This window comes from Mesocricetus auratus, unplaced genomic scaffold, assembly GCF_017639785.1.
Source record: "Mesocricetus auratus isolate SY011 unplaced genomic scaffold, BCM_Maur_2.0 Super-Scaffold_15014, whole genome shotgun sequence".
Classification (NCBI taxonomy): Eukaryota; Metazoa; Chordata; class Mammalia; order Rodentia; family Cricetidae; genus Mesocricetus; species Mesocricetus auratus.
Window position 1 is genome coordinate 7,582,024 of NW_024429186.1, and position 16,029 is coordinate 7,598,052.

General features: G+C 47.2%; 1 protein-coding gene across 2 annotated transcripts in view; it reads left to right on the forward strand.

Moving 5' to 3' along the window:
- Ppp1r13b (protein phosphatase 1 regulatory subunit 13B) overlaps positions 1 to 16,029 on the forward strand; it is a 73,043-nt gene that overhangs the window by 55,084 nt on the left and 1,930 nt on the right. The window contains exons 6-17 of one of the 2 annotated variants that reach the window (XM_040742382.1): positions 386 to 560; positions 1,726 to 1,922; positions 5,229 to 5,369; positions 6,198 to 6,378; positions 7,655 to 7,759; positions 9,417 to 9,583; positions 9,875 to 10,376; positions 11,312 to 12,078; positions 12,814 to 12,951; positions 13,020 to 13,153; positions 14,687 to 14,853; positions 15,779 to 15,978. In XM_040742382.1, coding sequence (XP_040598316.1) covers positions 386 to 560; positions 1,726 to 1,922; positions 5,229 to 5,369; positions 6,198 to 6,378; positions 7,655 to 7,759; positions 9,417 to 9,583; positions 9,875 to 10,376; positions 11,312 to 12,078; positions 12,814 to 12,951; positions 13,020 to 13,153; positions 14,687 to 14,853; positions 15,779 to 15,978 — 2,874 coding nt within the window. The remainder of the gene's footprint in view (positions 1 to 385; positions 561 to 1,725; positions 1,923 to 5,228; positions 5,370 to 6,197; positions 6,379 to 7,654; positions 7,760 to 9,416; positions 9,584 to 9,874; positions 10,377 to 11,311; positions 12,079 to 12,813; positions 12,952 to 13,019; positions 13,154 to 14,686; positions 14,854 to 15,778; positions 15,979 to 16,029) is intronic. The other variant, XM_040742383.1, reaches the window with a different exon arrangement.

Below are 16,029 nucleotides of genomic sequence, written 5' to 3' on the forward strand. Positions count from 1 at the left end.
ATTTTAGGATTGTCCCATTATGAAATGCTTCACCATTAAAGACACTAATCATGAAGAAAGCAGAGAGTCCCTTCATGGCCCAGTATGAGTTATAGATTGGAGGTTCATTTAGTGGTCCCCATCCTTGTTCCTAGTAGAACACTGCTGTCTAGGAAACTGAGTGAGCATCAGGAGCCCTGTGCAGACAGACATGATGGCACACAGGAAAATGTAGACACAGACATGTTCCTTGCTGTGACCTTTCGGCAGAGGCCCAGCATGAGCGGAATGTGCAGATTGGTGCATGTCATCGGCTCTGCCTTAAGAATCCCCAAATTCAGATTGTGATATATAAAAATAATCAAAAGTTTCCATTTGCAAAGTTTAGATTTTTGTTCTTCCTTAGGAACAGCGGTTACACTTTCTAAAGCAGCAGGAGCGTCGCCAGCAGCAGTCTATCTCTGAAAATGAAAAGCTTCAGAAACTGAAAGAACGAGTTGAAGCCCAGGAAAACAAGCTGAAGAAGATCCGTGCCATGAGAGGACAAGTTGACTACAGCAAAATCATGAATGGCAATCTGTGTATGTGCCCGCAGCCCTTGTGCACACATACCCAGGCTGAGTCTCTCAGACAGGCCAGGTGCCTGGCAGGTCCAGGCACAAATCCACACAGCAGTTTGCATGTTCTAACGCTTTACTCTCACCTGCAATAAACAGGATGGAGTTCAATGGGTTAATTAACTTTAAATATTATATAAATTCTCTGTAAAAAACCCAACCAAAACCCTCATGAAGTCTGAATAAGATTGTGTTCTCGTACGGTATTGTTTGAAATTAATTTCCTGTTTTTTAAATAGAAATTTAATTGTGCATTTTATAGGGCACAATATATAATTCGAAGAATGTGTATAATGTGCATTGGTTAATCAAGAGGTTCACATTTCTGTCTCCTTGAATGTAAAAAATTTTTTGATAAGTCTATGGTGATTTTTGCATATTTATGACATGCACATTGTTTCAGAATAGTTCCGGTGTGACATTGGGCCTTTGCATTGGTGTCAGGCTGCTCCAGGGACTATAATGAATGGTCTGTTTTTGTTTTAACTACTGACATTTTATCCATGCATTAAAGTGACCATACAGCCAGGTGTGGTGGCACAGGCCTGTAATCCCAGCCCTTGAGGTGGGAGGACAAGGCTGTGGAGGAAGGCTTCACCTCAGCCCATGGTCACTTACATCACACAGGCACCTCTTGTGCTTGTGTGCGAGTCCTGGTGTTCTGTTCTGTTCATTGATTGGTTTTTTGTCAGTTTAGCGAATGCCTATTTAATGTTACAAAGATAGACAAGACTTACACAACAAAGCTTTTATCTTGCTCTCTGAGATTCTGAAGCACCTTTGCCAAACTAGCTTTTCTATTAATTCCGTAAAGAATGTTAATTAACTAGAGCAAGCATAATTATTGACTTTGTGAAGAGCCACATCATGGATTTTGAAATCTGTTGGTGTGTTCTGGAGCTGGGTAAGCTAGAACACTTGCCTGGCAAATATGAGACTTGGGGTTTCTCCAACTGTAGTTATTGGAAGGAAAAAAAATCTGTTTGGGGTTATGCATACACTATCCTTTTTATTTTTATGCATACACTTCAGTCCAAGGCTAGCACTAAATAATACCAGAATTGTATATAGAAATGAAGACAGAGTATGTCCCTTAAATATGACCATTTTCCTTTTTTGGTAATTACAGCTGCTGAGATAGAAAGGTTCAGTGCCATGTTCCAAGAAAAGAAGCAGGAAGTTCAAACTGCAATCTTACGAGTTGATCAGCTTAGTCAGCAACTAGAAGATTTAAAGAAAGGAAAACTGAATGGGTTTCAATCATACAGTGGCAAGTTGACAGGACCAGCAGCGGTGGAGTTAAAACGACTATACCAAGAGCTACAGGTAATTGTCTGAGTCTGGGGCCTCGACCTTTCTTAGTGGGGACAAAACATTCAGATTGCAGTCTGTGGCTTGGAGAGATGGTTCAGAGCTCTTGAGCAGAAGACCCTAATTCAGTTTCCAGCACCACGTGGCTGCTTGCGGACATCTGTAACCCCACTTCCAGAGGATCTGATGGCCTCTTGTGTTCTGCAGGCATTGTACACACACAATGCGTATACATACATGAAAACAAAAACACTCATATATGTAAAACAAGGTATATAAACCTAGAAAATTCCACTTCTCAAAAGTGGCCTGACATTCAGCAGGTTTTGTGATTTTTTTTTTCCTTATTAGCACTTGCTACAACAGGTACGGATCATCTTAGGAGGACATTGCACTGCAGACAAGACCACTGAGCCTCTGTCAGCACTGCCTTCTTTACCTTCCCACTCCGTTACATTTGTAAGCAACTGTTAGGTGTGTGATTTTAAAGGATTTTGGTGAGATATATTGTGAGGCTGTTTTGGTGAGGGAGCTCTGAGGTCTGCAGTTAAGTTTTTGGTGTGTTTTGCCTCCTGTCTTATTTACACACACAAATAGGAATGTGTGAGTGTGCAAGTAGTGTGAGAGTGTTATTGGCTAATGAAGAGTTTTCCAAGATAATTGCCTAGTCTTCTACAAGGGATACATTTTAATGGTGTCTAGTCTCTCCTATTTCATTTTTTAAAAAAGTATTAGTTACAAGGGATGGTGAAATTGCTCAGTGGTTAAGAGCCCTTGCTTTTTGGTTCCCAGTACACAAGTCAGAGTGACGCACAGCGGCCTATAGTTCTAGCTCCAGGGATCCAACACTCCCTCTTTTGGCTTTGGCAGGAACCCACACACACAGCATAAACTTACACAGACACATACTTACATAAACAAATAATAATAAAATAAATATCAGTGATAGCCCAGTGAAGTGAGTGCTGTGTTTTGAATTTAGGGCTCTTTGTAATCTTTAGACCTTCCTTTCTTCTTCCTTTCTTCCTTCCTTCCTTCCTTCCTTCCTTCCTTCCTTCCTTCCTTCCTTCCTTCCTTCCTTCCTCTTTTGTTTTGTTTTCTGTTTTTGTTGTTTGAGACAGGGTTTCTCTGTGTAGCCCTGGCTGTCCTGAAACTCACTCTGTAGAACAGGCTGGCCTGGAACTCAGAGATCCTCTTGCTTCTTCTTCTTTCGTGCTAGGACTAAAGGTGTGTGCCACCTTACCCAGCTAAAAATTTGCCCTTTTAACTAATATAGATATATTTTAACTTTAGAAATTGTTCTACTTTATTAAAATAAAGGGAAAACACCCTATCCATGAACTCTGTTTTCCAAAACAACTTGGGTGGAGCCGTCTTGTTGTTGAGAAAACACATTCATGTTAAAAGACAAAGAGTCTGCTTCTAGGTCACTGCCAGGTTGTGGGGAGCTTGCTCTGCAGAAATGAAAATTTAGAATTGAGTATTGTCCAAAGCAGAAACAACAAATGGTAATTTCAAGCCACTCTCTTCTCTAACATGCACAGCTGCCTATCATAACAACTTGCCTAAGTCAGAACAGCCCAGCAAGAAACAAAAGATAAGTCAAGACATACATCCGAGGTAGTCATATAAACTAATAGTTCCTTGCTGTCCTTCTTACTCTATCATAGTTGGTGTTTTTACTCTTTGTTCTTTTGGGGGCTGTCAGCCAGCTCCCAAATAAATACACACACGGAGACTTGTTCTTACTTTGGAATGCCCAGCCTTAGCTTGGCTTGTTTCTAGCCAGCTTTTCTAACTTAAATTATCCTGTCTACCTTTTGCCTCTGGGCTTTTACCTTTACTATTCTATATTTCTTTCTTCTGTCTTGCTCTGTGGCTGTGTTGCTGGGTGGCTGGCCCTGGTGTCCTCCTCTCCTTCTCTTTTCTCAATCCTCTTCGATTTATTCTCTCCACCAGCCAGCCACCTCCGTCCTTTCTCCTGCCTGGATACTGACTGTTCAGCTCTTTATTAGACCAACTGGGTGTTTTAGACAGGCACAGTAACACAGCTTCACAGAATTAAACAAATGCAACATAAAAAAATGCAACACATCTTTTCATTAAACGTATGCTCCACAGCATAAATGAATGTAACACATCTTAAAATAATATTCCACAGCATTCTATAACCCTTATAAAATGTCTGTGTTACTGCAACATATGTTGTATTTATTACTAGCCATGAATTTTGGAATTAGTTACTATGTATTTGTAACATAGAGCCATCATAGAAATGGCCTGGCCATCACATGTCCACAGTTCACTTCTACATTTACAAAAAGAACTTTCATGATCTGCATAAGCACACCTGTCAATGAAGACAAGAGACTGAGATGTACCCTAACATCCAGGATCTGGTGTTTGACAGACAGCAATGTAAGAGAGAGAAATATTGTAGTCATTTTTATTTGAGTGAATATAACAAAATCCAAAGGAGACTTCGAAATGTACATTCAGAAATGGTTACATTTATTTATAGAAACTGGGTTTCATTTGTCCTAGGTGGGCCTTGAACTTGGTATGCATACAGCCAAGGCTAGCCTCAAATTCCAGATCTTCCAGACCTTCCTGCTTTTACCTCCCAGGTATCAGGGTTGTAGGTGTGAGCTACCTTCCTCCGCTTATTTATTTTCAGTCTAACTTGATATTTCCGTTTGATCTCAGAAACTCTTCATGCATCAGCGATTTTATCACAAGACTCTTCTGGTGGTTCACAGATTTGTTTCTAAGTTTTTGAAAAGCAAATGAGTTGTCTGCTAGGAGCTCTTTTTTAATTAATTTATTTATTTTGGAGAGTGTCTCACTGTGTAGTTCTTGCTGCACCTGCCTCTGCCCCTGAGTGCTGGGGTTAAAGTTGTGTGCCAGCACTCACAGATACTGTGAGGTCTTTTTCTTTTCTCTTTCTCTTTCTCTTTCTCTCTCTCTCTCTCTCTCTCTCTCTCTCTCTCTCTCTCTCTCTCTCTCTCTCTCTCTCTCTCTCTCTCTCTCTCCTCCCTCCTCCCTCCCTCCCTCCCTCCCCCCCCCTCTCTCTTTTTGAGACAGGTTTCTCTGTGGCTTTAGAGGGCTGTTCTGGAACTCTCTTGTAGACCCGGCTGGCCTCGAACTCACAGAGATCCCTCTGCCTCCCTAGTGCTGGGATTAAAGGCGTGTGCCAACAACGCCCAGCTTGAGACATAATGCTTCTGGATTCACATGTGGAACTCATGTGGGACCCTGCCTACTAGACACCTGACAGGGTGTAATTAATGCAGCTGTTAAGTTATAGTCTCTACCTTGCAGATTCGTAACCAGCTTAACCAGGAACAGAATTCCAAGCTCCAGCAGCAGAAGGAGCTCTTGAACAAGCGCAACATGGAGGTGGCCATGATGGATAAGCGGATCAGCGAGCTGCGTGAACGCCTTTATGGCAAGAAAATCCAGGCATGTGAAGGAGTGGGCGGCTGTGAGCTAAACTGCTATTAGTGTTTCATCTAAAAGTTACCAGTTGTTGCTGCGCCTGCTGTGTATGCTGAATCCCTATACGTAGGATGTGGAGGCAGGAGATTTGTAAATTAGGGGCCAGCCTGGGCTACATAGGGGGAGTGTGCCTCAACAACAAAAATCTTGAACAAAATGCTTTAGAGTTACATTTTCAGAAATGCTTACTGCAGGAATATCCACAGGGAGTGTGGCAGTCTTTCCCCTATTCTCCAGAGCTGATGATTGCTAATGCTTCCAGTCTCTCACTTAATTCCCACACAAAGGTACAGCCGCTCTGCACCCTGCCTGGGATGACTATCTCATTCCTTTAATATCTAACGCTGTGCCATGGTCCAGGGTCTGCCTGCCCTTCACCACGCTCTTAGTCATGGTACCTCCCCGTGTGAGTGGGAACCAGCACTGCACCTTGCGTCTGACTGGACGCCACATCCAACCCCCTACACCATCACCTCCCCCCCCCCCGCGCTTAGACAGTTTGGTGACAGAGGTGCCCTCTTGTCAGCTTCAGTCACCCTAAATGATGCTCTGAGGAGGCAGGTGTGGGTGTCTGGACTTTGCCCAGCTGAGGTGGGTTTGGAGGATGGTTGGAAGACGGCAACTGGACTTCAACAATTGGTTTCTCATAGAGAGTTTAAAGGTCAGCAGTAGTTTCAGATGATGTTTTTCTCTCAAGATTAACAACAATACAGAGGCCATGACAGACAAGATTCTGTGTGCTTATTTCTATAGAGTAGTGAAGAGTTCTGACTGATTTCACCCTCATTGCAGCTGAACCGTGTAAATGGCACATCATCACCACAGTCACCCCTGAGCACATCTGGTCGGGTCGCTGCTGTGGGTCCTTATATCCAGGTTCCCAGTGCTGGGGGATTTCCTCTCCCCGGGGACCCTGTAAAGCCCCAGTCTCTCAGCATCGCCTCGAGTGCTGCCCATGGAAGATCCAAATCTGGTAAGTTGTCGCAGTCCTCTCTTCTGGGGAGTGCATGGAAAGAGAGGGCTGTGGAGGTGGCCTCTGGATTTAACCTGGCTCTGCCCCCCCTCCAGTTCCTGGTCTCTACAAAAACAGTGGCCCTAAAACAAGAACAGATTATCTTTACTGATCTGAAGGTCTCCGCTCTGCTTTTCAAAACACAAATAATAAATTAGTAGGGTGCATACAGCACAGGCTTCTTTATCCCTAAGATAAAGGGTCTAAAAAAAAAAATCAAGGTTTCACACTGGAGAGATGGCTCAGAGGTTAAGAGCACTGGCTGCTCCTCCAGAGGTCCTGAGTTCAATTCCCAGCAACCACATGGTGGCTCACAGCCATCTGTAATGAGATCTGGTGCCCTTTCTGGCCTGGAAGCAGACATGCAGGCAGAACACTGTATACATAATAAATAAATCCTTAAAAATAAAATCAGGATTTCCTTTCAATAAGACTTTATGACTAGGGTTGGCTTATATACACAGAATCAAGAAATCTGTCTCGCGTAGTAAGTGTGCATTTTAAATTTGTGCAAATATTTTTCTCCTGATTAAAGCCCATGTGTTGAGTTGTGTCCCCCCCCATTAGTAACCAGTCTGTGGTAGTCTTTTGTGCTGCTTGCTTGCCTTTTTTTAGGGAGGGGGGGGCGGATTGTGTTTGAGACAGGGTCTCACTGTGTGGCCTTGCCTGGAGCTCACTGTGTAGAACAGGCTGGTCTTGAGCTCACAGACATCCTCCTGCCTCTGCTTTGCCGGGGAAAAGTCATGCATGACCACACCAGGCATTTTTGCTTTCTATTGCTTGGCACCTACTATGCATAATAGTATCTGCCATTCTGGCTCCTTCTGACTATAGCCAAGAGGGCTTCCCCACCTTCACGGGCCAGAGCCCCACTTAGACCTCTTTGTGATGAGGGTTAGCAGTCAGATGGGCTCTGCGTTCAGCTTGACCCCTCATTGCATCCCCCATTGGTAAGCAGTTGTGTGAGTCCTGTCCATGGTGAGTGTGTGTGTTTCAGTGGCAAAAGAGCTGTCCTCCTCTGTCCCACTCCCTATCTAAGTGCCGTGTAGCCTCATAAGGTTACCAGAATGTGCCTTTTACCTCATTTTTCCATTGCAGCTGAAAGCAGCTTGCATAGGTTTCCTGTGTGAAGCCAAGCTGGGATCAGGATCTCAGCTGTGGAGCTAGGATGAGAGATCAGAGAGATCTTAGGGGGACTCTGATCCCTGGTTTGCTATCCTGGTTCTGTGTTACACAGATGGCTACAGTAGATGTGGAGTGATCAGCACATGGACAGAATCAGACCTGGACGTCGGGCCTGAGTGCAGCTCCTCACGGCACTTTGCAGGCCTGCTTGTAAACTGTATGTCATCTGATAGCCTTATGGGGTGCTTCTGATCTAGAACACAGACTGAATCGACAATCAATTGTTTTTCCAAACTGACAAAGGACTGTTAATGCCCCCTGCACTTGGAAGCAATGCTGTGCTGCTAATAAATACACCTGCCCCTTCTAATCTAGTTGTGGAGTTGGGGGAAGGGGCCCATATATGGTCATCCACAGTCAAGGTCGGACACCAAGTGACAGATGCTGGCATAGAGAGGGTTATGTTATGGATGTGTGTGACGGGAGAATTAAGATGAACATAGCTGGCATAGTGGCTTACACTAGGAGGCTGACGCAGAAGGAGTTAAAGCTCTAGGCCAGGCTGGGCACATAATGAAATCTTGTCTCAGAAAAAAGAGTGAAGGACATTTTCTGAGTTGCTTCTGAGACTTGTTTCTCATCATCATAACTGAAGGTCATTGGCTTTGCAATACAAAACACTAAAAGGCTACTTGTGATATTTACCTTGTCCTGAAGAAAAACTTCCTTTCTTGGTCCTCTCATGGCTACTTCCCATAAAACTTCCCATTGCCGTGGCATTTCTGAGGCTACTGGGCAGCCATAGATAACCCCATGACCCTGAGAGCAGAAAATGCCATCTCAGTCACCTACCACACCATGGGCCTCCAACTGGCCTTGCTTTTCTAGTAAGTTTCTGAGTTTTCACCTGGGTGCCCTGGTGAGTTTCAAATAGCACTACTCCAGTCACCCACTAAAATGGGGTGAAAGCTCACACGCTTGTCAGAAAGAGGCTGACAGATTGGAGCAAAGTCACTGAATGGTGCTAACCAGCAGAGTGCAGAGCTGTAGTGCGTCCACTGCTCTGGCAGGTCCTGCAGAGCATCCTGGAGCAGCTTACACTTAGGACTTGAGCAGTTACGACAGATGAGCCTCCTTACTGCTGCTCGGTTATCCCCCCCCCGCCCCTGGCTAATTCCTGCCTACGCCTGGCTGCTGGGGGATTAGAAGCGGGCAGCCAAAGCACCCACACCTGTGCCTGTCACAGAGCAGCAGAGGCCTAAGTCAGGGCATATAGCTAACTCAGTTTTCAGGCCACTCATGTGTACCCTTTTTCGGTTTGGAAAATGCTCTATAATAAGCATCTCTTCTGAGTTTCCTGGAAATTGGGGGTTGATGACATGCTTCCTAATCACTGCAACAAAAATTTAGCTGCTGCTTCTGCTGCTGCCCAATCAGAACTTGGACTGGCCTCTTGTGATCACAGATTGTTTTAGAGGGAAAGAATTACTTACATTAAAGGAGACATTTCATTCTAATAATGGAAATCATACAAATCAAATCTATTATGATGTCAAATGATAAGTCTTTTCATGTTGCTGTATGTGATTGTGTGTAGGCGGTGCCTGATAGGTAAGTGCTGCCGTGTTCTGTGCTGCTGTGGCTGTATTCCAGTGTGAGGCAGCCCTTGCTGCAGTGTTGTGAGTGGTGGCCACAGTGGCCAGATGATAGCCAAGATCACTCCTTGGCGTATGCAGAGGTCTGGGCTTTTGAACAAATTAATAAGCATGCAGGTGCCGGTTGATGGCTTGGGCAGTGGAAGTCCCAGTGCTGTGTTTGTTTCTGGCTTAACCCATTTCATCACCCTTTCCCTTAAATTCTATGCTCTTCTCAAGCGAACGATGGAAACTGGCCGACATTAAAGCAGAATCCTGCTTCTGCGAAGTCAACTCAGATGGCTGGTGGAGACTGGAAGGACTCAGGCATGGAGGGCGCCCTGAAGCAAGGTGCCATTTCAAGCCAGCCTTTGCCCTTGTCAGCGCTGGGAGCTACAGAAAAGCTGGTAGGTCATCTGACTTTAATCTGCCCCGGTGAGTTTCCCTGCTGTTCTGATCTTCTGTTCAAGGGTGTGAGGTATCGTGAAGACAAGTCAGCCCTGTTACTGTCCACCTCACACCCCAAGTCCTAAACAGCCACTGGCCCTTAGGGCCTGTGCACGCTCAAATGCAGACCAGTGATGAGCCTGATAGTGTGTCTTTTGGCCTTCTGAAGGCTTATAAACCCTACTGTATGCTGTTGGAAATGTGCTTAACCTTCCAAAGAGTAACTTCATGTTTTCTTCTTATGAATTTAGGGCATCGAGATTGGCAAAGGGCCACCTCCCATCCCTGGTGTAGGCAAGCCACTGCCCCCAAGTTATGGGACATATCCAAGTTCTGTGCCCCTGGGCCCAGGGTCAACAAGTTCCCTGGAGAGGCGGAAAGAAGGCAGCTTGCCCAGACCTGGTACAGGCCCACCAAGTCGGCAGAAACCCGCCCCACTGCCCCCAGCAGGCAGCGCTCCCCAGCCTGGCTCCTCGCAACAGATTCAACAGAGAATCTCAGTGCCACCAAGTCCCACATACCCACCAGCGGGGCCGCCTGCCTTTCCAACTGGAGATGGAAAACCCGAGCTTCCACTGACAGTGGCCATTAGGCCTTTTCTGGCTGATAAGGGGTCAAGGCCACAGTCTCCCAGAAAGGGACCTCAGACAGTAAATTCAAGTTCTATATACTCCATGTACCTCCAGCAAGCCACACCACCTAAGAATTACCAGCCACCAGTGCATGGAGCCTTAAATAAGTCAGTTAAAGCAGGTATGCTGGCTGTATACTGTAAAATGAAGGGATTTATCCCTTAATTAGGATTCTTGCATTCTGCTTAGGATAAAACAATTCTTACATAAAGTATAGAGTGTCAGGGGGGATGGAAATAATTGCAGGCAAATTACACTCTGACTTCCTGCCTGGGTATCCGCATATCACTTAGTAGTAAACCCAGAAGGGTAAGACTTCTGAATTTTCATTTTTCTCCTGCTTCAGGGTAACCTATGCTGTTAGTTATCCAGTGATTGGGGGGTGGACCTTCTGGCTGTCGCTAAGTCAGCATCCTGAGCATGGGCAGTGTGAGGAGCTTCCATCAGGGACAGCCTGGAGTGGGTGACTGAACAGGGACCTTCTAGGAGGGCAATAAGACGATAAAGCACAGCCCCACATACCTCACAGAGGTCAAAGAGTCTCCCCTCCTAGCTGGAGGGTTCTATAGGCCAGGTCAGGGCTGCAGCATCCAAACTTGTAGTTTGATCCCTGGGTGTGTTAAGCCATCACCTGCCAAGGACCTCCCAAGCAGTGTGATCTGTGGGCACAGTTCTGGCCATGAGAGCAACTTTTGAGCCACAGGTCAGATGTGTCCTGCTCCAAAGAGGTAAGTATATTCATGTTGCCTGAGTCAGTCCCAGGCTCAGATGCAGATTTAGTGGATTTGGTGTTTGTTCCCAGGTCAGAAAACAAAGCAGACTTGTTGGAGTGGGGAAACTTGGGTCAATAACCTTTTCTTTTGAAAGAGCCTAGTCTTGGAACCAAATTTAAAGTGTTAAGGGAATGAGTGCAAGGTCTTGGAAAAGGTTTGTTGAGGATTCAAAAATCAGAAGCCACCAGCAATAGAAATTTATATGGCATCCAGTCAGTGCCAGGGAGGAGATCCTGTTACAGCGGCCAGGATGAAATTGCTCTGTCCTCTGTTTCTCCTCCAGTGTATGGTAAGCCTGTCCTACCGTCAGGGTCAGCATCTCCATCACCTTTGCCGTTTCTTCACGGGTCACTGGGCCCAGGCACAACACAGCCTCAGCCTCCTTCAGAGTGTGCTGAGAAAGAGCCAGAACAGGAAGGCCCCCCTGGACCTGGAGAAGGCAGCACTGTGGAAAGCCTGCCGCGGCCCCTCAGTCCCACCAAACTCACACCCATTGTGCACTCACCACTGCGTTATCAGAGTGACGCGGACCTGGAGGCACTCCGCAGGAAGCTGGCCAACGCACCCCGCCCCCTGAAGAAGCGCAGCTCCATCACAGAGCCGGAGGGCCCTGGAGGGCCCAACATCCAGAAGCTGCTGTATCAACGCTTTAACACCCTGGCTGGTGGCATGGAGGGTACCCCTTTCTACCAGCCCAGCCCTTCACAGGACTTTGTGGGCACCTTAGCAGATGTGGACAATGGAAATACCAATGCCAATGGCAACTTAGATGAGGCTCTCCCTCCCCGGCCCACAGCCCCAGTTCCTGATGAGCTTGCCCTGTCCTCAGATGCCAACGATAATGAGTTACCTTCCCCCGAGCCAGAGGAGCTCATTTGCCCCCAAACGACTCACCAAACTGCTGAGCCTGCTGAGGACAATAACAACAATGTGGCTACAGTACCCTCCACAGAGCAGATCCCAAGTCCTGTGGCTGAGGCTCCCTCAGAGGAGGAACAAGGCCCTCCAGCACCACTTTCCCCTGTCATCCATCCTCCAGCAACATCTGCGGTGGGTATCCTTGCTAGCCCAGAGCCAGGCATGCAATGCCCCTGCATGCAGAATTAATGTGGGGACAGCACAGTCAGATGATCACAGACCAATAGTCCCCGGTAAACTCGTTGGCATTGACACATGAATGAATGAATGAATGAATGAATGATGGATGGACGGAAGGGCAGACAGACAAGCAATGAGTCTCCATAAGGAGGTCAGTGTTGACAGAGCAGAGAGGGTTTGGGACCATCTCAGGGAATCAACACAAGGCTTTTGTTTTTCTCCTTTTCTTTCATACAAGACTTCCTTTTTTGTATTTTAAGACAGAGTCTGTCTGTGTAACAGCCCTGGCTGTCCTCATACTCGCTCTGTAGATCAGGCTGACCTCAAACACAACCGAGATCCGCCTGCCTCTGCCTCCCCAGTGCAGGGATTAAAGGCGTGCACCACCAACGCCCGGCTCACACAAGGCTTTCTTAATGGGATCAGTAGGGATGAGCTGACTCCCTTGGGCGGACTTCTGGTTCAGTGCAGCTGTCACTCCCTCCCGCTAATCTTCCTAGGAGCAGCCAGCAGCCTCACTTAGCCATCCTCCCTACAGATGCTGGCCAGGCCCGCGTAGGGCAGTCACCAGGGTTGCTCCTGGAGAGCTGGTGCCTTAGTTCCTGCCATGCCTTCCCACAGCAGTGTCTTGGACTGGTCCTTGCCTTGGGTATGTCACCTGACCCTGAAGCCCTTCCTTCCCTACAGAGCAAACGGACCAACCTGAAAAAGCCTAACTCGGAACGCACAGGGCATGGGCTGAGAGTGCGCTTCAATCCCCTGGCACTGCTTCTCGATGCTTCCCTGGAAGGCGAGTTTGACCTGGTGCAGAGGATCATCTACGAGGTGAGCCACGCTCCCACACATGCTGCCGGGAGTTTGAAGGACTGGCTTTCATGTGCTCTGTGTCCTAGGTGGAAGACCCTAGCAAACCCAACGATGAAGGGATCACCCCCCTGCACAACGCTGTCTGCGCTGGCCACCATCACATCGTCAAGTTTCTGCTGGACTTTGGTGTCAACGTGAATGCCGCTGACAGTGACGGATGGTGAGAGCCCATGGGGGGTGGGGACTGGAAGGGCTCAGAGGCTCACTTCCCCTACCTTACAAAAAGAAATGATACAGGCTTTAAAAAATTGAGCCAGGAGGTGGTGGCACACATCTTTAATCCCAGCACTCTGGAGGGATCTGAGTTCAAGACCAGCATGGTCCAGAGTGAGTCTCAGGACAGCCAGGGCTATACAGAGAAACTGTGACTCAAAAAACAAGCAAACAAACAAAGGAAGGAAGGAAGAGTTAAAAAGGAAGTTGAGACTCCTAAGAGGAAGAATACAATACCCCTTATTTATGCCCAGAAAGCTGTCATCAGCGTTTAGCTGTTTCTGCCCTTTTCTCTGTTAGACATTGCTGTTTGTTCTCCATAAGTCTTAATAGCACTGTAGTTACTTACGTTTCCTGTTTGCAGACATTCTATATGAAATATGAGTTCTATAGAAATTCCCATGAAAAATAACCTCAGAATTCTCCTCTGTTTGTATTTAGGTGTTTGTGAATTTTTTCCATTTGCCTTCAGGATCATTGGTCTGCTGTAGGATTATTTTGAACTACCAGACAACTCTTACCTATTTTTTTAAGTTGTGGCAAGAGAGTAAGGGAGATTTGGGGCAAGGGAGATTGCTCAGAAGGGAGGTGATCCCTAGTACTCATGTAAAAGCTGGTGGAGTGGTTTACGCCTGTAATTCCATAGCTGGAGGCAGGAGACAGGAAGATGCTATGAACTTGCTGGCCAGCCGGTCTGGCCAGAGCAGCTCCAAGTTCAATAGAGACTGTATTTAAAAACAGTGGAGAATCAATTGAAGACGACACCCCAGTGTCACCTTTGGGTTCCACTTGCACCTACACAGGGACTACACATGCGCGCGCACACACACGCGCGCACACACGCACGCACACTCTTAGTATCGTAGCCAACTGTAAAGACGTGTCTCTTTAAATGTGCCATATGGCGACACTACTCTGCAGTGAACTGTTATATAGGCCCTTTCTTGACCACACCTGTCACCCTCTTCCAAAGATTTACACAGTCTGAGTGAGTAGTCAAGACTTTAAAACTAGAAACTTGGAAGGTGGATGTCGCATCACACACCTATAATCCCAGCACTTGAGAGACAAAGGCAGGTGGATATCTGAGTTCAAGACCAGCCAGGACTGTTACTTACACAGAGAAACCTTGTCTCAGAAAACAAAACACAAGTAGACACTTGGGACTGCAGAAATACCTTGGTGGTTAGGAACATTGGATGCTCTTCCAAAGGACTCAGGGTTACTTCCCAGCACCTGCATGGCAGTCCCGGGAGATCAGCCGACACCCTCGTCTGGTCTTTGCATGCACATGATGCCCATGCATAAATTCATGCAGGCAGAGCACCAAGCACATAAGGTTAACACACATGCACCTAGGCACTTGGCTGCCACAATACAAAGGTGTGATACTTTCGTCAAAATTCTTGGAGGTTTGTGTCACACGGGGACCAAGAAGCCCTGGGTGGTGGCCGACTCCACATTCCCCCTCTGGTTCTAGGACACCGCTGCATTGTGCTGCCTCTTGCAACAGCGTCCACCTCTGCAAGCAGCTGGTGGAAAGTGGAGCCGCCATCTTTGCCTCCACCATCAGTGACATTGAGACTGCTGCAGACAAGTGTGAAGAGATGGAAGAGGGTTACATCCAGTGTTCTCAGTTCCTCTATGGTATGTAGGGGCTGTCTGCCTCAGTGAGCAGATCTGCTTAAGTGCTCACTGCCTTTACACTAACCCCAAACATCTGAAAACCCCAGCCTGGCCTATATAGTGAGACTCTGCCTTAAACACAAATCACATTAGGAGGGCTCTGTCCTGCTTGCTGAAGAGTAAGAACACCTGCATTCAGGGGAACAGTGGTGGTCCACGCCTTTAATCGCAGCACTCAGGAGGTAGATGCAGGTGGGTCTCTGAGTTTAAGACCAGGACAGTCACGGCTATGTAGAGAAACCCTATTTGTTTTTTTTTTTTTTTTTACTGGGGGGCAGGAGGGGGAATGCCCTGGAGTCCCAGGAATGGGAGCTGTGTTTAGCCAGGCTGCACTGGTCTGCACACTTGCTGCTGGGTCTGTTAATGTAAGCAGGGCTACTCCTGTGCCGGCTTGGGGCCTTCTGCACATCTCAGCGTCTAGCAGTGAAGGGCGCGTCCTAAGCTGCTGTATCCAGCGTCAGAAGTGTAGGACTCAGCCGTGTCCTCCGTTAAGCAGGTACAAGTCAGTGGTCCACATACAACTTTGAGAAGTTACTGTGTGTGGCCTGTGGCACAATCGATAATGGCCAGACTGCAGTTGGTACTGAGCTCCCACAACAAAGGCAGGCAACAAAGTTCTCGGCATTAATGAAGCTGGGCAGGCCCAAGGGCCCTGGCAAGCCCATGTGAGGAAGAGGCTGCCATCACAGAGGCTCCTGCTAAGAGAAAAAGGTTTCTCAGCAATGACAGCCCAGGCCTGAAAGTAGACCTGTATGATCTGCTTACAACACCCAAGGTGCAAGCCACCGTGTGCAGCTGGTTCGTTGCTGCTCTGCAGTTACGGCTCCCCATCTGATGACTGGCCACCCTCTCCCTCTGCTAAAACCTATCTTGTTTTTGGTCCCAGGGGTACAAGAGAAGCTGGGGGTGATGAACAAAGGCACTGTGTATGCTCTGTGGGATTACGAGGCCCAGAACAGCGATGAGCTGTCCTTCCATGAAGGGGATGCCATCACCATCCTGAGGCGCAAAGATGAAAATGAGACTGAGTGGTGGTGGGCTCGTCTTGGTGACCGGGAGGGCTATGTGCCCAAAAACTTGCTGGGGGTAAGCACTCGGCACACTCAGAGCTTAGACACGAAGTCGGCTAACCTCATG